The 20,005-nt window shown below is 50.3% G+C and overlaps 1 protein-coding gene across 3 annotated transcripts in view; it reads left to right on the plus strand.

The window, feature by feature from the left end:
• Positions 1–212: 212 nt before the first annotated feature.
• The window catches only part of LAMA5 (laminin subunit alpha 5), an 85,404-nt gene continuing 65,611 nt past the window's right edge, over positions 213–20,005 (plus strand). For all 3 annotated transcript variants that reach the window (XM_031506565.3, XM_085558257.1, XM_085558258.1), the window contains exons 1-2: positions 213–543; positions 6,113–6,265. In XM_031506565.3, coding sequence (XP_031362425.3) covers positions 253–543; positions 6,113–6,265 — 444 coding nt within the window. In that variant the 5' untranslated portion in view covers positions 213–252. The remainder of the gene's footprint in view (positions 544–6,112; positions 6,266–20,005) is intronic.

A 20,005-nucleotide genomic window follows, 5' to 3' on the forward strand; every position in this document is an offset into this window, starting at 1 on the left:
GGGCTGGGGGGCTCCCGGGGCACCAAGGGGTTAACCGGGGCACCAAGGGGTTAACCGGGGCGGCGGGGCCGGGGGTTCCCGGGGCACCAAGGGGTTAACCGGGGCCGGGGGCTCCCGGGGCACCAAGGGGTTAACCGGGGCGGCGGGGCTGCCGCGGCCCCTCCCCGCCGCCGGGGCTGAAGTAGCGCGGCGGCGGCGGAGAGGGGCAGAGCGGAGCGGAGCGGCAGCGCTGCCCGGCCCCGCCGCGCGAAGATGGCGAAGGCGGCGGAGCGGGGCGGCGTGTGGCTGCCGCGCTCCCTGCTCCTGCTGGCCCTGCTGCCGCTGCCCGCCGCCGCCCGGCCGCCCGCCTCCTTCCCCAGCGACGTGAACGGGCACAGCCTCCACCCGCCCTACTTCAACCTGGCCGAGGGCACCCGCATCTCCGCCACCGCCACCTGCGGCGAGGAGGCGGCGGGCGCGGGCAGCCGGCGCGCCGTGGAGGATCTGTACTGCAAGCTGGTGGGGGGCCCGGTGGCCGGGGGGGACCCCAACCAGACCATCCAGGTACGGGCGGGGCAGCGCGGCCACCGGGCTCCGAGCCCGCTGTGTGTGCGCCCATCTCGGTGCGCGGCCGGGCGGGCAGGGCCCGCTCCCCGCGGCCGTTCCCCCGGCGGGGCTGGTCCGGCAGCCGCGGGTGGGTCAGTGCCGGGGCTCGGGCTCCGCTCGGCCCGGGCATCCCCCGGGATGGGGCACACACGTGCTCGGAGTCTCGCCCTCCGCTCGCGTGGAGCGCGGCTCGCTGGGCTCTCGGGGCTTTCTTTTTAAAGTTGCGGGTTCTTTGTGTTTATAAAACCCCGGGCAAACCAGCACCTTAATTCCCTTTGGTAGTCGTTATGGTAAATGTGATAGTGGTCACTTTGATGCCTCTTGATCTGATAATACTCACCTCGATGTGTTTTAACTCCGCCGTTTCCCCGTGTGTTCGGTGGGGCATCGGGATGAGCAGAGGGGAGAGTTACAAGAGTGGATTTTACAAGCGAATGTCAGGTGATTTATCTCGGGGGTCCCGTTTTAAGCTGCCCAGGGGGAGCTTGCAGCCAGGAATGTGGCCGGTGAAAGCTGCGGTGCAGTGTAACAGCTATGGCTCCCTTGAAGGGAGGAAAGAACAGCTGTAAACGGGCTTGTAAAACACCAGGTTTAGTCGCAGGAACGCCAGAGCCAGTGTCCCCCCTGAGGGCAGCCCAGGCGGGGAAGAGCAGCTCTGATTTGCAATGCTCCTGCAGCCAGCCGTGGAGCCACCAGCTGCTGCTCGGGGTTCTGTGCTTGGTGCTTGTTTTGTGCAGGTCTCTGCCGCTCACCTGTTGCAGAGGAGCGGTGGCGTTGTCCCCGTTGTACGGGACAAGGACGAGTAAAAGAAATCTGTCATTTTCTCGGACCGAGCCTTTCTCGGCCTTTTAGTGGGGGTGGCTTTGTTACAAGATCATCTCTGAAGCATTTTTCTCATTCTGGCCACATTCTCCTGAATTAGTGCTGCATTAGGAGTTTTCCAGCTGTTGTATGGTTGTGACACGGAATTTTGCCGTGTGGTAGAAATGGTTGAAGATGTCACTGGATGGCAAAAACCTGATGTATTCTCCTGGGAGCTTTGCCACCTTTTAAAGCCCTGTTTCACTTCACCGGACAATAGTGTAGCTCGGAGAAGCTTTGCCTGAAGTCCCAGTAGCAGGAGGCTTACAGGGACCTCGATGCAGTTAATTGTGCCTCCAGTGAGGCAAAGGAGTAAGGAAGGGTGAAGAAGTAACTGCTGCTCTGTGCACTTGCAAACAAATATGTGAATGGTGTCCCAAGGAAAACTGGGAGGATAAGGCTGCTTGGAAAAGCTGCCAAATGTGGGTGTGCATTTATCACTCCACGTGTGTCCATCTGTTCTCTGGCCACCCTGCTAGCCCAGCATGACACGCAGCACTAAGGATGCTGCTGACTGAAATAAACCCTTCAGGCTGTACCAGCTCTGGGGGCAGCCCCAGCGTCCCCCCGCTGCCAAAGACAGCTCCTGAGCTGTGGAATTCTGCAGCAACCCCCTCCTGTCCCCCGTGCAGCTCTGGCACAGGGGGGGCTTTGATCTGAGCACCGCTTCCCAGGCCAGCGGGCTTCACTCGGTCTGAAAGCTTTAGAAAATTCCTTTTGTAGTGGCTCCTTTCCATGACCACAGGCAGCACCTAAAAGGGAGGGGAGGAAACAGGAGGCATCAGAGCAGAGGTCAGAGTTCCCAATTCATCCCCTTTAGGGGTCTCGGCACCACCCGGTGACTAAAGCGAGGAGGGAGGTGGGAGGGAAGTGTTCAATTTGAGCAGACTGAAACAACAATAATGAACTCCACATGCATGTCCTCACTGCCTGCGTGTCCCACCAGCCCGGAGCCCCTTCCCTCCTTCATTCACCTGCTCATCCCTGCTCGTGTGTGATGTGCTGTGGCATAAGGAGTTGTCATCCAGGAATACTGGAAAAATGCCACTTGGGATCCTGCAAGAGACATCCACATGCCGTGCTGGTGAAGGGACACTTGTTTGGTTAAAGACCCGGAATAAACATTAATACAGCCGTCTAATAAATTTGTTGAGTCAATTCTCTATTTTCTGCTGATTTAATTTGACATTATAGACGGCTTCAGAAAAGGGAGTTCAGCGACTTTTAAACATGATGGTCTTAAAATGTCAATAATCATTAAGTTTTCTGAAGTAAACTGCCTTTAAGACACTTGCAGTGGTTTTGGCACAGCTTGTGGGAAGGCTGTAAACCTTTTCAAGGAGTTTCCTCTGCTTTATTCAGGGCTTTTTGGCAGAAGACTGCATTTCCAACTGTGGGGGGCTTTTCAGTCTGGAGGGATGTGAGGCACAGCAGCGCTGAGGTGTGCTGAAAGGGACTTGCCTTGGAGGTTTGTTTCCCTTGTCACATTCACTCCTCAGTGTGGAGTGCCTTAATGATAATGTCTTGAGGATAAGGCAGAAGCGAGATCATAGGTTTCTTTATTTTGTTTTATCCTTACTGGAGGTGCTGTCTTCCAAGACAAGCCTACAAAGGCACAGCTGTGAGCTCATCTTCCCCATCCCACCCGTGTGCCTGCAGGGAAGGTGCACTGCTCCTCAGGGTGGGGCAAGGCTGTAGATTATCACTTCAGATCAGGATTGTAGCCATGAGGCACGTTACTGCCATTAATTAAAGCAATTACAGACCTCAGAAATTAAGAACCTACAACAAATTTGACTGATTTCAAGGCAGTGCTGCTTGTGCCTCCCTCAGAAGCCCCTGTTCTCACCCCAGCCCTGAGCTGTCCTTGCCCGAGCAGTGTGGGCACTATCAGAGCTCTGGCCCTCTCACTCTTCCAAGTGTTGATAACAGATGAAATCTGAAGCTGTTTCATCCCTGAATGTCTCAGAATTAAGTGGCATTCTCTTTCATAAACTGTGGTGTCAGTGACCATTTGTGCTGGTGCCTCTTTATCCCGTGTCCTGTCTCTGGTGGGTGGCAGAAGAAATCTGTCACCAGGGCTCTCAGTGCTGCAGGTGCCATTGGTGCTGAACCTCTCAGTATGTGTCTCTTTTGTGTTTGCATCCACGATAGTGTTGGATTTCAGTGGTTTAACTGTGTTTGGAACAAGTTGTTGTTGCCCACAGAAAAGACACACGGTGAGACAGCACCTGCTCAACTCTGTGAGCAGCTGATCTGCAGGGACAGCCCTGGGAGCAGCTTGCAGGCAGGCACTTTGTCTCAATCATTACTCTTTACACCACATTTCTGCCCTTTTTACCTCATCCCCAGCAGCCCCATGCTCCCCGTGGCTTTCTGATAAATCAGGTGAGGGGAGCTGGTGTTGGGTCATGGCAGGGCCGGATAAACTGGGACAAAGCCACCTGTGTCCCCTGAGAGAGGTGCCAGCAGGGTGCCCAGTTGGTCTTTATGCTCAGGGGAAACTTCAAAGTTCCCACTGCCCTGGACAGGATCAGGCCTTGCAGGTCTCTGGGAGCTGCCCCTGGTTCAAACCTCCTCCTTATCTCTCCCTCTTTGCAGTTTGCTCTGATAGTGGCAGTTTTATGTTCTCCGAGCTGCCCTGCAACTCCTTGCACTGCTGAAGATCTTGCTTTGACCATACCTTTGTAGTGTCCACACCTCTGCTGCTCTGGCAACCTGCAGTGCCTGCTAAGCCTGCAGCTCACAATTGCTCTTTAATTAAAATCCTCTTGCCGATGTCAGAACTTCCCTGTAGAGAACCTGACACAATGTGCAGGAGCCTGAGTTGCTCTAAAACACAAATAGCTGGAAATGATTCTGGTTGGGTTTATGTTTGGCTCTAATGAAACAACTAATGAGCAGCTGGTACATCAGAGAGGCTAATCACACTTTGAACAGCAAACCTGGCTCAGCTGTTGATGTGTTCCCAGCCCAGCAGGCTGCCCAGGGAGGGACAACAGCAATGGTATAAATCTGGAGCAGCTGATCCGAATTTTTACTCCCCTCTTACTTACTCAGCTTGAGTTGACTGTCTCCCATCAATGTGAAGTCTGGGTTCAAAATGGTTTTTACATCTGTGGCAAGAATTTAAACTATGAAAGTACTTTTTTTTTTTTTTTTTGTTATTTATCCCTGTTTTGTAACCTTGCCTGACTTCCCCCCACACCTCAGTGTTGTGCAGCAGAAATTTCCACACAACCTGTTGCACCGGTTCCCATTAAAGGTTTGAGCTTGAAGAGTTGGGTCAGTTTTATCTGGTCTGCTCTCCCTGCTGGCTCAAAGCGTGTCCAAACCAGCCTTGTGACCTCTCTGTACACCGAGTGCTCCCTGCATCTATGCCAGGGTTACCTGGAAGGTTCAGCTCCCCTTTTCTTTGGCCTTGGGCTTGCCCATTTCTATTTTCACATCTCTAGAGGAGTTAATTTTAAAGTGTTCTTGTTCGGGATAACTTGTATTGCATAATTGGCTGCAACTAACAAAGTGTGTGGTAGAGGAGAATAATGCTGTGAAATCTGCTTCTCCAGAGTTTGGAGCATCTAGAAAATCACATGCTCTCAGTGGCCTTGTCTTGCCTCAGCCCTGGTAGGGGCAGGAGGGGATTGCCTGTCCTGAGATCTTGTACCTGGTGTAATATTAACGCTGGCTGCAGCTGGGACAGGCAAGGGCAGCATTCCTGCCTGGGGATAGCTGTGCCTTTAAAAGGAAAGCTGCCTGTAACACAGCTCCCTTCCAGGCTGTTCTAGCAGCAATTCAAGTGACACAACAGTGGCTCCACAGAACAATTTGCCAGTTTTCAGGGTGCTTTGCAGGTTTCTTTGAGCATGGGTCGCATTCATTTGTCCATTAATGAGAGAGAAAGAATTGCCCCTAACAGCTCAGGTCTTTGTCTGATCCTGCTCAGGAGGTGCTGTTAAAGTTGTGGGGTTGTTTTCTCTGGCAGCGTGTCCATGGAGTTGACAAAGCCACCCGGGCCACAAAAGCAGGCAGAGAAGTGGTGGCAGTCCCTGGCCAGCTGACAGCTGGGGCTGTCCCTTTCTGGCTTTGCATTGCAGCATCATCAGCAAAAGCAACTTGGCTGCGAGACTAAGCTTGAAAATGCAGCTGAAAGAGCTATATTGTGGAATGAATAGGTGGGCAAGAAACAGATTGCAGGGAGCTGGGCAGAGGAGCTGCCAGTTTGAGTCCATAGAAATGACTGAATGATTCAGGGCAGGGGTGGGTGTGAGTGGCAGCCTCAGCACAGGAGCTGCTGACCATGGACTTGGAGCTGCTGCTCTCCCTTGCTGTGCAGCTTCTCCCTCAGATGCTCCTGGTGACTAGTCCTTTGGGTCTGGGATCCTTTCTCCATGTTCACTGCATATCTGAAATTCAGAAAGGATGCTGCTCCAAGCAGCCCAGATTCTGCACTGGGTGCTTGTGGGGGTTTTGAGCCTTTTCATGTCCCTTTTTGCACCCACACTTTAAAATGGTGCAAACAAAACTTTCTGTATCTTGATTTGCACTAGCAGGCTGTATTTTCTGAATTTAATGAAACTCTGTATTTTCTGAATCGCTGCGATACCTGACTGCTCTGTACCACATTTTTCTGGCCAGAGTTAAATGTTGTTTTTATACTTTCTGCCAGGGCCAGTACTGCGACATCTGCTCCTCTGCAAACAGCAACAAAGCCCACCCCATCACAAATGCCATCGATGGGACAGAGCGCTGGTGGCAGAGCCCCCCTCTTTCCCGGGGGCTGGAGTTCAACCAGGTCAACGTCACCCTGGACCTTGGACAGGTAACACAAATCCTTTGTTCATTATTGTAGGCTGTGCTGCTGAGGAACTGCTTTTCTGCTTCTGAAATCCTTTACTGGAGCTCACTGGAAGTGTGGAACAAAATCCACTCATTTAATGGCAGAGCAGGAGGCTTTGGTTAAAATAGGGAAGGGAAAACCTCTTGCCTGTTTGTAATATTAACTACATTGTGCCCTTTGTTGTTACTATTTAGACCTTGCCTAAAAGTTGAGTCATTAGTGGAAACTCATCAGGTTATGTAGGTGCCATTCCCCTTAGAGGGTACCTGCCTCCCAAAGGGAGACACTTAGCAGGGCCTCACCCCAAAATGGGAAAATACAGCCCTGAGAAATTCAAGGCTCTAAAGCTTTTAATTGGTGTGTTTACAGCTCTTTAAAAAACAGCAAGTCCCTGCTGAAGATCTTCCTATAAAAGACAAAGGATGGCAATGGATGTTTGGTCTCTAATGGTGGCAAATCAGAGGGAATTGCCATTTTTAATAGCAGAGCTGCCATCCCCCTTTCTGCTGCTTCCTCTGCTGCTCCAGTTCATGTGCAGAATGCAGAAATGGAGTGTTCTCTCTGAGTTCCCCCAGCAGCAGAGACGTCCTGGCTGGAGCTGTGGGGGCAGGAGGGCGTTGTGAGCCTGGAGAGCAGTGGGATGTGTGCCTGCTCTGTGGTGTGGAACTGCTGCTCCAGCTGCTGGACTGGGGAGCTCCTCAATCTTTGGGACAGGGGATGTGTGAGGCCTCTGCTCCCTGGCAGCCTGAGCCCTTGTCATTCAGGGTTTGGGACATTTGCTTTGTTAGGCTTCAACATTTGAGCAGGCATCTACTGAAGTGTCCCCATGAACAGGCAGGGATGGGCTCTCACCTCCCAGGGGATGCTTCCCCAAGCTCTGCTGAGTCCTGCAGCCCCAAAGGCCAAGTTTGGGACCCCCATGGCTGGGAAGTCTGTGGGATGGGGCAGTTTTGGAGCTGTGGGCAGCTCACCTCTCCCCTAGGAAACCTTGTGATTGTTGTGATTGCTCAGCAACCTCCTGGGGCCTGAGTCACAGCTCCTTTGGGAGTTTGCTTTGTTTTGTAGGGATTTCGAGATTTTTTGGATACCAAAACTTTGCAGTGATTTCACAGGTAGATCTTTAACTCTCTCTGCTAGAGTAAAGGCTCATCTGCAAGGTGCCTGACTCCAAATTTGCATCCATAGATGGCCAGTCTGTATTGATGATGATCCCCTTCAGTTACATGCCTCAACCACATACTTTAGTCCCCAGGACTGGCTCTGCTGTAGCACTCATTTGGAGTCTGCCAAACACCCTTCATAAATTTATTCTCTCCATGAGTGCCAGCTGTCTCAAGCTGTGCTGCACCAGCAGCAGTGAAATATCTGCTACTGCCCAGGGCACAAGATCTGAGTGGGCAAAGCCTCCCGGGAGCTGAGCCCTCCCCAGCGTAGGTGGGCATCTGCTGTGTCTCCTAGAAACATCCCAGCTGGCAGGGATGTGCTGCTGTTGGATGGCTTTGCACTCACTCCCCCTGTGACCAAGGGCCAGCCTGCAATGTGGCTTTTCTGTCACTGCTCCTCTGCAGAGGAGATTTTTCAAAGGGCAGCTTTCCTCCAGAGCTTCTCCTCCTCTCTGTCATTCTCCCTGGCACCTTTCTGGCTTTTGGCCAGAGCTAACCCAGCTGCACTGTGTGCCTGCAAGCTGCTGAGCTTGGCTCACCTGGGGGTTTGCAGCCTGCAGAGCCTGGAGTAATTTGGGAAGATTTCTATACTGTTAAAACAGAGCTGGTCTACACTGACCTTCTCTCTCCTGAGCCTGTTTGCCCTCAACACCAGGGGAGGTGGGATTGCACCATCATTCCTGCAGGATTGCAATCAGAATTTGCATGTGTGGTGCTGGTGGTGGGTGCTTCACCTGGTGTGGATTTTCTCTGGGCTCACAGCCCTTCTGCTTCCCTGTCACCTTTGCAATACATGATAAACCCAGCTGGTCCCAAGAGCAGCACAAGCACAAATAAAGCTTCAGCTGGTTTTAGTGGCTTCCCCTTCATGCATGGCTTTATTGCATGCAATTGCCATAATCACCTGTTTGTGCTCCTGCTCAGAGTCAGTTCTTTGCTTTAACTCCTTTGTTTTGGTAGGTCGGGCAATAGAAACAGATCAAATGTTAAAGAATCGCCAATTTCATCCTTTTGGAATTGACTCTGGTTGAAAGGATAGAAGAGAGAGAAATTCTTGGGACCAAGTGTGGTCAGCAGGGCTGGTGCAGGATCAGGCCAGTGTACCTGGCAGCCAGGCTTCCCAAATTCCTTAGATACCAGTGAAAACTGCACAGGTAGCAACACCCTCCTAGGCATGTCTGACAGCAGGGCTTTTTTTTTTGGCTGGCAAACAAGGCCTCTCCTTGCTCTGTGTATCAATCTAGAGAGCTCTTGGACCAATTAAGGTTTAATTTAAGGGACTCACAGCCACTAAAAGCTTTTGTCCCTGTGGGGGCTCACGAGTGCTGATGGCACTGGGGGCACACAGGGCTGGCACAGGGGGTTGTGGTGTCAGCCCCTTCCTTTGCTGCTGTGCTTCCCTGCTGGCTCCATCCCTCTCCAGCTTAATTACCAGCTGGAATCAGGTTTCTCCAGCATTTGGCGAGGCTGTGGCAATTGGGAGAGGGGCAGTTAATTAAGCAGTCTCTTACTCTTTGCTTTTTGCTGGCTGGGAGCTTGCTCTCCTCACAGGGGTGTTAAAATCCTGTGGGAAGGAGAGAAGGAGGAATATTCACAGCCAGCAAATAAGTTGCAGAATGGCTTGGGCTGGCCCCCCAGCTGGTGTGAGGATATTAAACACTCTCCTCACCCCATAGTGCCAGCAGCAGCCTCATCTCAACGGCTTCATCAGCAAGGTGCACCAGGGCTCCCACCATGGCTTGGGAAGGGGCTGTGTCCACTGATGCTGGGGGCTGGATGGGAATTGCTCCTGCTGGTACCTTGTCTGTTCCTGCCTCCTTGGGGAGGAGTGATTTTTCTTTTCAGAATTGGTGTGGGAGAAAGGACGAAAATTGTGTGCAAGAGGAGGAAAAGTCACTTGAAGGTTTCCATGTCAGACCCAGACCTGAGCACCAGAAATATGGCAAACAGCTGCAGAGAGGAAAGATAAATGGATTTTAGGAGATGCTGAGGCATATGGAGAGGGAATTTTTTTTTTCTTGCTTTTAATCATGACCTCGTGCTTATTATATTTAGGATAAGTGGCTGTGCCACTGCATGAATTTGGTGTAAAATACATCATGGCACCATATGAAGCGCAGCTCAGGTTTTGGAGAGTAGAACTGAGGGTGCTGAGAGGACACAGCTGTCACTGGACTGTCTGGATTTGTCAAAATCCCAAAAAGTGGCTGTCCTACCTGGCTGGGAGGGCAAAGGTCCATGTTGTGGTGGAGGCTCCCTAAACCTGCTGTGCTGCTGCTCAGCTCCAGGCTCTCTGCTGTCCTGCCTGGAGCCTCCAGGCCAGCTGGAAATGGGAACGTGCCTCTGCTGCAGAGGGACAGGACACCATGACTCACAGCCACCATGGGAATTGTCCCCTGTGATCCTGCTGTGATTAAGTGCCACAGTGGGTGGAGGGGGAGGAAGGGGTGTGATGGAACATTCTTTTTATTTTTTCCCCCCAAAAATGTCGCTTGAGTCAGAGCTGACAAGGTCTAAGGAAACATGAATGGCTGGCTCCCTGCCAGAGCCTGACATCTTCCTTGCATGAAGGTGAACCCAGGCCAGCCCTTCCTTGAGATGTTTATGGATCCCTGGTGCTTTATGGTAAACTCTGGGGGAGGAATGCTTGCAGTCATGCGAGAGCAGGAGCTTCGTGCCAGTGCTTGCTCGAGGTTAATTACTGCAGTGAGAGGGTGGCTGGGTAGCAGCCCCCACCTCCTCCTGCCTCGTCTGCTGGCCCTGGTGACACCAGAGAGCAGCAGGACCTCAGATTGAAGCTTTGCAGAGAGTTTTGGTTGATACCCCAAAGGTATTTATTTAGTTGGGCAGTGTCTGAGAGCATCACTGACATCCATTCACTTCTGCTGGGGAGAGAAGGGAAGTCTCCTCCTTTGGAGACCTCCAGAACTGCTTGAAATGCAGCTCCCTTTGGGCTTAGAAGGAGGAAAAGAAGAAGCTGCATCCATTGGTAGTTCACAGAGATGGAAATGAAATGAGAGGAATTGAGCCATGCTCTGGGGCCAGTGCCAAGGTGGCTTTTGTAGTTATTGGGATGTGTCTCAGCAAGGGAGTGGATTGATAACTTTTGAGGTGCTTTGAGAAGCACCTCTTGAGTTTTCTAGTAATTGCAGTGGGATCTGCCAAAGCTGTTGCATTTTCTGGCCTCTGAGCTAATTAACCTGTGCTTGCCAGGCTCTCCCAGCTCCAGAGTAAAGGTGTTGGTACACAAAACACACCAGGTGCTTCAGCCCTTGGCAGTAGGCTGCTGGTCTTTCAGTGTGAAACTTGGCTCTAAAGGAGCTGGGTGTTTTTCCTGTGGTGGATTTTCAGGACAAATCTGCTTCTTTTCCCTTTTGCACTGCAAACGTGGCCCCTCAGGACCAGCTTTGCACAATGGTTTGATGTGCAGGTGTAGCCAAATGCCTGACTTGCATGAACAGTCAATCCTTGTGGTGTGAACTGTATTATGTTAATGAGTATTAAATTCTTACTCATCTTTGGTAGATCTGGTGTAATGCTAAAGCACTGATCCAGGGGATGGTACCTTGTGTGTAAAATCACTGACATTTTCTTCCACTTCAGTTTATCACCTCCCATTTATTTTCATTTAATTGAAATAGTAGTGAGAGCTGCTGGTGGAGGTCTTCAGGAGCCCTCTGTGAAAGGAAGGAAATCTCTGCAAACTGATGGGCTTGAGGCTCACCTCCCTGTTCTCAGCAAAAGCTTTCAACCTGAAGATGAATCCGATGTTTATTCTCTGGCTTAATGAATTGAAAAAATCCCTCTTGAGGGAGTTAACTCAGGAAATCCCAAGAGAGCACTCAGGGTTCTTCATGAATAAAGATGATGCCCTAGAGGCTGCTTTTCCTAGGCTCGATGTGGGATAGGGGTGATGGTCATCCTAGCATTTTCTGCTGAAAACTGTTTAAATGTCTCCCTTTTTTCACCTTCATTTCTGTAGCTTGGGAGCCTCTGGGTGATGAAACTGCTGCTTACATTTCCCTCGAGGGCACTCTTGTTCATTCTTGCTGTACACAGGGGGAAAGTTGAAGTCTCTTTTTTTCCTTCCCCTCGCTGGGCATGTCTCCTGCAGCATTTTCCCCAGCACTCCTCCCTGAAAAATGCACACTGGCCATTTCTCTTGGGGCCACAGGCTGCCTTACCTGCCTGGTGTTTTTCATGGAGCATTGCAAGAATGCGGGAGGATTTAAGATTTTTTTTTTTTGTACGTGGTTTTTACTTTTCTTAACTTTTCTTACTGCTGAGGAGGAACTATTTGGTAATTACTCCTACTTGGTCCTCGCTGTGCTGGGGCACCACTGTGGGAAAGGGGTAGGAGAGCTTAGTGACATTTATTGCGAGCTTTTGCACCTTAAATAAAGGGCTGGGGCGTAAAATCTCTAACAAAGACGTTCTTTCTCCAAATTGTTCTCTGGCTGTTGGAGCAAAAGCAGCATTAAAAATAAAGCATATTAAGTAGGCTGAGCAGAAATTTTTTTTACTTTCAACAGCTGAGCCTGTGGTTTCTTCTCCTTTGTAGAGTCCTCTCCAATTGCAATAAAATCCTTCAAAAGTAGATCGAGATCTTTGTTTATAGGCTTCAGAACTGCAGCTCCCTGATCTGAGATGGTCTGTGGCTCACATTTAACTACAGAGTGTTCAGTGCTGCTGTCCTTGGCCATGGATGTGGAGTGGAAGCAGGGTGTACACTTGTAGTGCTTCTTCTGGGAAAGGCAGAGAAGCTGTGACTGGGAGCTGGCACCGAGCCCGAGTGGATGGGCCTTCTCTCCCAATTTATTTAGCACTTTATTGTTTAAATTAACTTAGCTGTGAAGTCTCTTCTGCTTCTTCAAAGCTGCGGTTCCCCTGACCTGGACCAGCAGCTATTGAATTTTTTTTTTTTCTTTTTTCGTGCTGATAAAGTGTGATTTTTGCTTTCACTTAGCACAGAAAGGTCGAGAAGGGCCTTCTGCCAACTCCCACCAGATTCCTGGCTCCAAGGGCTGTGTGGGAGCTGCTCAGGTGAGCAGGAAGGGAGTGTCTGGTTGTTAATCAAGTGGGGATCTGTCTCCTCTGGCAGCAAGAGCAGACCCATCCTCTCCTTTTCAAACAGCCTTGCCAAACTGGCTGCCAAGCTCCAGAGCAGCCAAGGCTGAAATTTCTTTCCTCTTTGCTGCTGCTGTTGGTTGCTGTTAAGGGAAAAGATGTGTAGGTTAAACACATGGATTTTAATTGTATGTTATGTTTATGCAAGTCATGAAGAAGTACTGCTTAAAATCAGTCTTCCAGGGCTGCAGTGACTACTCACTCACAAAGGATTTCAGTTGTGACATCTGAATTCCAAAAGACCTGCCAGGCTGTGAGCACAGGGGAGCAGGAGGCTCCGGGCAGGTCTCTCAGTGTTGTGGCTCCTTTTGTGGCCTCCAGGAGGTTGTTTCTGCCTGTTCTTTGCATCTCCTACAAATGACCCTTGTGCTTCAACAGCTTAATCTTCCCAGAGGCTGTGCTTGCTGTGCCTAGACCTGAACCAGGTGTTAAAATAAGCCTCAGCCCCAGAACAGCTCCAGGTAATGGCTGATGAAAGGATAATTGCTGGTTCTAAGAAATGCATGCAAGATTTCCACTCTAGTTTCTCCCTAGGTGTTGTTGCCTATTTATAACGCTGCTGTGATGAGAAACAAAGAGGCTGACACTGAGGTCTCCTGCCGTGGAGCTTCTTATTTCCTCCAGCCTGTCCCTTCTTCTCAGCTCCCTGGGATTCTTCACAGATTAGGAGAGAGCCTCGGGGTGGTGTGGGCTGGGGAGAGGTCAGGCTGGAGCAGGGGAGGCTTTAGCTTGTGATGAATAGCTGGAAGGCAAGCCTGGTAATTTTTCTGCTCTCCTGGAAAGTGTCTGCTTGGCTGGGCTGGAAAACAAGAGGTGCCTTGACTGGGGAGTGTGTGGGTCTGTGTGCTCCGGGGTCAGCTCTGGCCAGGCCAGCTCAAACAGAGCAGCACCTCCTGCCTCCTGCTGCTGTTTTCCTCCCTCAGAGATCTCACAGGGAGTTTTTGGGATGGTCACTATAGCCAGTGGAAGCAGAGAGGTTCACAGCTCTGACACAGACCCTGCTGGCATCCCATTAAGTGGTTTATCATTTTCTGTGCTTTGGTGTGTCCCACCTGCAGAATGGGAACACTGCATTTTATCTCCGTTTTTCTTTGCAGGAGCCTGTGTAGCAGCAGACCAATCTGTTGCAGGAGAGAATGATTCCCTGAGTTGGGCTCTTGGCTTGGCTCTGTGCGGCCCCTTCTCCTCTGTCTGTCACTTTTTCAGCAGTGAGAGCATCCCTCAGCCCTGTGAGTGCTCATCTGTCAGTGTGTCCTGCACACCCCGAGGGCTGAAGCTGCTGGAGCTGAGGGCTGTGAGCCTCACTGCCAGCCCTGCTCTGTGCAGGGACTGAGAGACAGGCTCATTGGCATTGCACAGCCACTTTAGTTCTTGTTGCCTGTCCTGGTTGGGATGAGAAGCCCCTCGAGTGAGCTCTTCCTGGGGCACGGTTCCAGGAGCTGTCCTTGCCCTCTGCAGCTCCAGCACTGCTGTGTCCTGGCTCAGATCCACAGGGCTGCCAGGGAGGATGCTAAATACACTCTTGATCATCTGCCTAGTCAGCTTTTCTGCTCTTTCAAGCCTGTTCTAGCCCCCTGCACCTTTCTTTTGATGCTCTACCAAGCCTGGCTCAGCCCTGCATTCATCTCTGCCTTATCCTTTTATTATAGTCATAAATATGAGCCTTCGGGCTGTGCCCAGCCTTGATCCTCAGTTGTTTCCTGTTTTCTGGAATCAGTGCTCTTCAAATTCCAGACTTCCCCTCCTATGTGTAGTGCCAAGCAGTGCAATAAATAGTTCACTGCTTCCTGTTTGATGGAAGTAAAAACGGAGATCAGTAGGAGGACACAAGGAGAAGGTGCATGCCCGGTGTGCTGGGGTTTGAGAGCAGTCTCCAGATCAGTGGCTGTTAGTTAGGGAAATGTGACCTGTTCTCACAGACCTGTAATTGAGGTTTTGCTTCTGGAGGCATCCTGGAGGTTAGAGAGGAGAGATGGGAACAGGGATGAGTTGTATTGGGACATCCAGGGAGGAATAGGACAAAGCCCTGAGAGTGACACATGGATGACTCTGCACAAGGCAAGGACTGAGCTGTGGTTTGGGGCTTCTTTGGTCATCAGAGACTCTTGACAAGAATGAGAGGAATGACATTTTGTTCCCCACAGAAGGACTTGCCAAGCATAACTATAAAAACACCTTTGTTAGCATGAGGTCAGTGCTAATGGAAGGTGGGTCTGGAGGCTGCCAGCTCCTGTTTGTGCAGTGTAGGAAGCCACGTTGCCTGTTTCCTCCAGGCACCCCAGCCTGGCCCCAGGGCTTGGCAAGGCAGCCAGACAGTGGCAGGCAGAGGATGAGCAGGCATGGGGCCGGCAGTGGCTGCTGCGCTGAGTCCTGCCAGCACTTGTCAGTCAGAGCTCCTGGAGAGCAGTGGTGGGATGGTAGCTTGATATTCTTGTCCTTCCCTCTGTCAAACAACAAAATGGTCATGGGAGGTGATGTGGCACAAAGCAGTGTGCCTCTTGTTCCCAGCCATGTACACCTACCTGGAGAATTTGGGTTCAGCAGCAGGGCTAAACCAGCTGAGCTCCTCTGTTGGGTTATCTGGAATTTACAACAGTTTCCCTTAGAAGTTGCCTTTATTCTGGAAGATTTGCATATCACTGATGGCTTTTTCCATGAAACTGTGTGCTGTAAACTGTGTCTTTGATGGAGCAGATTTCCTGGCAAAGCTTGTGTTTGTATCTTGCTCTAGTTGGTGTGCCCTGCCTGAGAATCACTTTGCATCTTCTGCTTGGCATCCTGAGTCTTGCCAGTGGTTGTTTGTGTAACCCATGCAGGGACAAGCAAACAGGCAAACTGAGAATGCCACAATTTATTTTTTAGTTTCTCTTTCCCGTTTCTTTCTCTGTCTGCTTTGATACAGAGCTCTCCCTCACACACACTCAGCTGGGCTGTATTTATGGCTTCCTGCAAGTTCCCATCACTGTGGCTTGGAGCATGCCCTGTGCCCAAAATCCAGCTGGCATGCTGCTGTAGGCATCTCTTGGATCTAGTTAAATATGCATAATGCCAAGCCCCAATGGGAAGAGGAAAAGAATGGCTTTCTGGTATTTGCACATAGTTGCAAACTGTAAACACAGGCTCATGACTGCAAACAGAAATCTCTATTGCTGGTTTCATCGTGACTTCACTGTTGTTGTCCTGGCTGTTTGCTAAAGCTGTTCCTTAATCCTATTCCAGCCTTTGGCAAAGTCTGCATCCACCCAAACTTAGTGGGCACAAAGATTTTGGCTGGACTCCAGGAAGGGGTTTGATTATTTCTTTCTCTACCAGTCGTAGTTTTCTGCCTTGGAGCAGGCTTGCTTCAAGTTTCTGTAAATGGGGCTGGAAATACAAGGAGGTTTTGGGGGGATTGTGAGGGCAAACCCCATGTTCTTGTGAGCCTTGTAAGTCTGACCAGCAGCAAGAGCTCCACAGCAGCACTGTAGCTGCAGATCTGCGCTGCTGTTAGCAGTGTGTAGGGAATTTTAATCCTGCTGTGACCCCGGTATGTGCTGCTCTGGGGTCAGCTCGGCCGGCAGTGTCACTTTGGGGAAACCTGCTGACTAATGTGCTGCACGGCTGGGATGCAGATTTTTAGAAGAATAAACCTGCGTGCATGTGTGGGGTTTGGCTTTGTTGAAATCTGCTAACGAGCAGGCTTTAAAGCCAGCGCTGTCAAGGCTTGCAGGGACCAGGCAGAGCAATTCCAGAAGGGCAGAAATTGCTGCTGGAAGCTGGGTGCAGTGGGGTTTGCTGCAGAGACTCTTACAAGATGCAAGGGAGACTTTTCCTGTAGGAGCCGAGTCATCTTGGTGCATGTGGGATCTGGAGGCTGACAGTGACCAGAGAGGGGCTTTCCAAACCACTTGGCCCTGGAAATGGTGAAGTAAGAAATATCAGGAAAGACAGGCATTTGCCACCTCCAAGAACTGGGCTCAGAATCAGACACAAATAAAGTGTCAGAGCTTGAGCATCCATGTGCCCTTCCAAATCCAATGGAGGGAGGATTTTAGCATGTTCCTTTTGGGTGCTGGAGGCTTGAGGTTCCTAAGGCTTGTGTGAGTCATTCATCGTTGGCACTTGGCCATTTAAAATTAAAAGCCTTTCAGGGGCTTTGGTGCCAAGCTGAGACCTCTCACGTTGTGCCAAATTTTAGCTAATCCATCCTCTTCCATTTCCTTCCTCCTTCCTCCCCTCACCCTTCCCATGCGTGCAGGTTTGTGACAGGGAATTGGGGAAAATACTTTCTTGTAGCATGGCCTGCTGCCAAGATTTTGTTCTTCTTGTTGCTGAGAGAACAGCCCAAGGAAACCCTTGGAGCTGAAGCTGACATGCAACTTAGAGTGTATTTCTTGCAGCTCTGTAAGGGAAGTGTATGACATGTGTTTCTTGGTTTTGGTTTTTTTTTTTTTTTTTAAATCCCATAAATGCAAGGAAAAAGAGGACTTGGGTAGGTTACAGACAGGCTGGGTCTGAAATCCTCTCTTTGATGGGAAATTGCTGTGTCACAGATGTACAAGTTGTGCCTTGTCAAGGTTGAAATTGGTCTTGGGGATTTTTTTAGTTGAATTAAGAGCTGAGCTGCAACAGACCTGGCATTTTTAGAGTTTGTTTTTGGTTTTTAATTCAGTTTGTGGTAAAAATGTTGGTTGACCACACACCATTCTATGTGTTGTAGCTGGAGGCTCTGCTTGGTGATTCCCAAGTGCTCCATGAAGGCATAAGTAATTTTTGTCACAAATTCAGAGCTGTGTTGATAATGGCAATAAAATTAGTGAATTGAAGTGTCTGGGACTGAGCTCCTTGCTGTGGCCAAAGCAATGATGTCCAGGGGTGTTGTCCAGAGGGGGTGGGACTGGGCTGACACCTGGGCTTGTGCTCTAACACCTTGCTCTGCCCCTGCCCTGTGGGACACAGGATCTGGCTCCTGTTTGTTGTAGCAGATCAGGTTACATTATCTGTGTACATGCTGTGTTTTGGTGGCATCCTGACATCCCTGCCCAGGACCTCCAGAAAACTGGGAATGTCACAGAGATCTTATTCACTGCTGGCTACAGAAGAAGCAGATGCTGTTTCAAGTCTCATCCAAAGCACAAAATCCTGTTTGTATCCTATGGAAGGGTATTGAGTGTTTCTTTTTTCAGCCTGTGATTTAGCCAAGGGCTTCCTTAGCAAACTTAGCAAATCAGCAAGGCTTTGGCAGTACTGAAAAGAGTCTTACTATAGCTCTTTCATAATATTTTTTAAATTTTATTTTTAGTGCTGCAGAGCCTGGGATGTCTGGATGGAGCAGGTCCCAGATTTGTGCGGGCTCTGGAGAGCCCAACAAGCCTGTGGTCCTGACTGATGGAGCTGTGCTTGTAAAACTCTGGGTGTAAAAGCCAGCCTGCAAGCTGTCTGAAGCACAGACAAGTATTCTTTTGTCTGACTTCTCCCTTTTAATTCTAAGCTGGCTCGGGAACTCCTCTAAGAATATTTAAATACCTTGTGCAGTGAACCTGTATTGATCTTACTTGCTGCAACTCAACCCCACAGAACATACAGTTGGGCACATTTGTTTGCTCTGGATGGTAGGAATGTCCTCTTGAGAATGTGCTATGCTTTGGTAAGAATGAATAGAGGGTTTTCCCACCCCCTCTCCAGGTTTCTGAAGGCCAAAGTCTTGAAACGGCTTGGAAGGGCTGCTGAAGCTGCTGATAAGATATGAAGCAAATGTGCTTGAGAGCCTAATGCAGGAACAGAAATGTCTAAGCTGTTTGCTTTCCCCTTAACAGTGTGAAAAATTAGTGTGTCTTATTAAGGAGCCTCAGAGTAAGGGCTGTGCTGAGCTGTCACTCCTGCCCTGTGTAATCCCTGGGGCTGGCAGCTGAAACGCTTGGTTTGGAGTCACTGGGTAAAGCAGTGGAGCTCATCTGGACCCTGCAGAGCCCCAGTTGTTGCAGTTTTGTTTTTAACAGGCTCCCTCTGCCTCTGAGCTTGCTGCCTCTTAACAGAACAAGCCCTGTGTCTGGAAATGTGACTTTTCTATCCAGTTTATCCTTTATTTTCGCCCCCCCACCACCTTGTTGTTCGTGTGGCTCGTTGTTGGAAGCTCCCCAGCACTTTTGGTAGGAGGGCTGTGCACCTGCTAGAAGAGTGTGCTGGGGGATTTTGGTGAGGCTGTGCTCTCACACCATCAGCCAGGTCAGGGGGAAGATGCTGCTCTACACTGTGAATTTTAAACCAGTGCTGCTTTTTGCCTGAAATGCGTGAATGCCCACTCTGGACTGCTCTGACATCCATGAGGCATCTGCAGAGAGCCACTTCCATCAAGGCCAGTTGGACACATTTCATCAGGATGTGGTGCTGTGAGAATAACTACAGAGCTATTGCTGAAAAACTTGGTTTTTAACCTCTGAAGTCAGACACACCTGTCCTGTGCCCCCACCCTGGACACATGCCATCCCATATGCCTGCCCTTCTTTCAGCAGTGGTCTTTATTTCAGTGGTGTGTGCTTTTACTCACCCAGACCTCTTATCTGCACTAAATCAGAGGTTTCTTAAGCCCTTGTGTTTTCTGTAGCACTCCCCTTATATCTCTGTTCCTTCCCAGGGCTGGGCAGTGGGAGCAGGGAGCCAGGAGGGGCTGAGCAAGCTGTAAATGCCTGTTTGCCCTGCAGTGATGCTGTGGGGCTTAACAGGGACAGGCAAGGCTGAGAGCACCTGTAGGACAGTTGGGTTTTCTCAAATTGCTGGGCACCTGGGGGTTCTGCAAGGTGATTTTATTTTTTTAGGGTCTGAGGCAGTAGGATTTGTAGTGTGTTGATGCAGTCCAGAATTGCAGTTTCTTGTGTGGTTTGCAGGTAACAGAAAAAATGAAAAAATGTTTTGCAGGTTGTTGTCAGGTGTGTATCTATGGTCTTGTCACTGCTCTCTGTCCCTTGTCCTTCTTCACAACCATCAGAATAAGGATATTGTGAAATCCTGTGGGAATGTGCCCTCCCCAGGGAAGGACAGCAGCTCACCCCACCTCTTCCCCAGTCTGCAGCCAGAGGTGCAGGTTTGGGCTGGGACACCAGGCTGCATCTGCAGGTGCTGTTTTGGGGGAAACCTGTGCAATGTGAGGACACCTGGATGAGGTACGCCGTGCTGCAGGCAGCTGTGGGGATGTGCATATCCTTGGAATAATGTCTGCACAGTTGTACAGCACTGTCAGCTTTGTGTTTGCAAGGCATCTGACCTTTCTTTTGCTAAGGCTTTCAACAAGTCAATTTACAGTCTTGGAAGGGACCACCCAGAGCATGGTTTTGTGGCCGGGGAAAAGGAAGGGAGGGGACTCTTCAAAGAGTGGAGGAGACAAAATTACTCCCATGGCCTGTGTATTGATTTCATGAACCGTGGGGCTTGGAGGCAGATGCCAGTCTGCTTTGCT

The sequence above is a fragment of the Lonchura striata genome, chromosome 20, assembly GCF_050655825.1.
Source record: "Lonchura striata isolate lonStrDom1 chromosome 20, ASM5065582v1, whole genome shotgun sequence".
Lineage (NCBI taxonomy): Eukaryota > Metazoa > Chordata > Aves > Passeriformes > Estrildidae > Lonchura > Lonchura striata.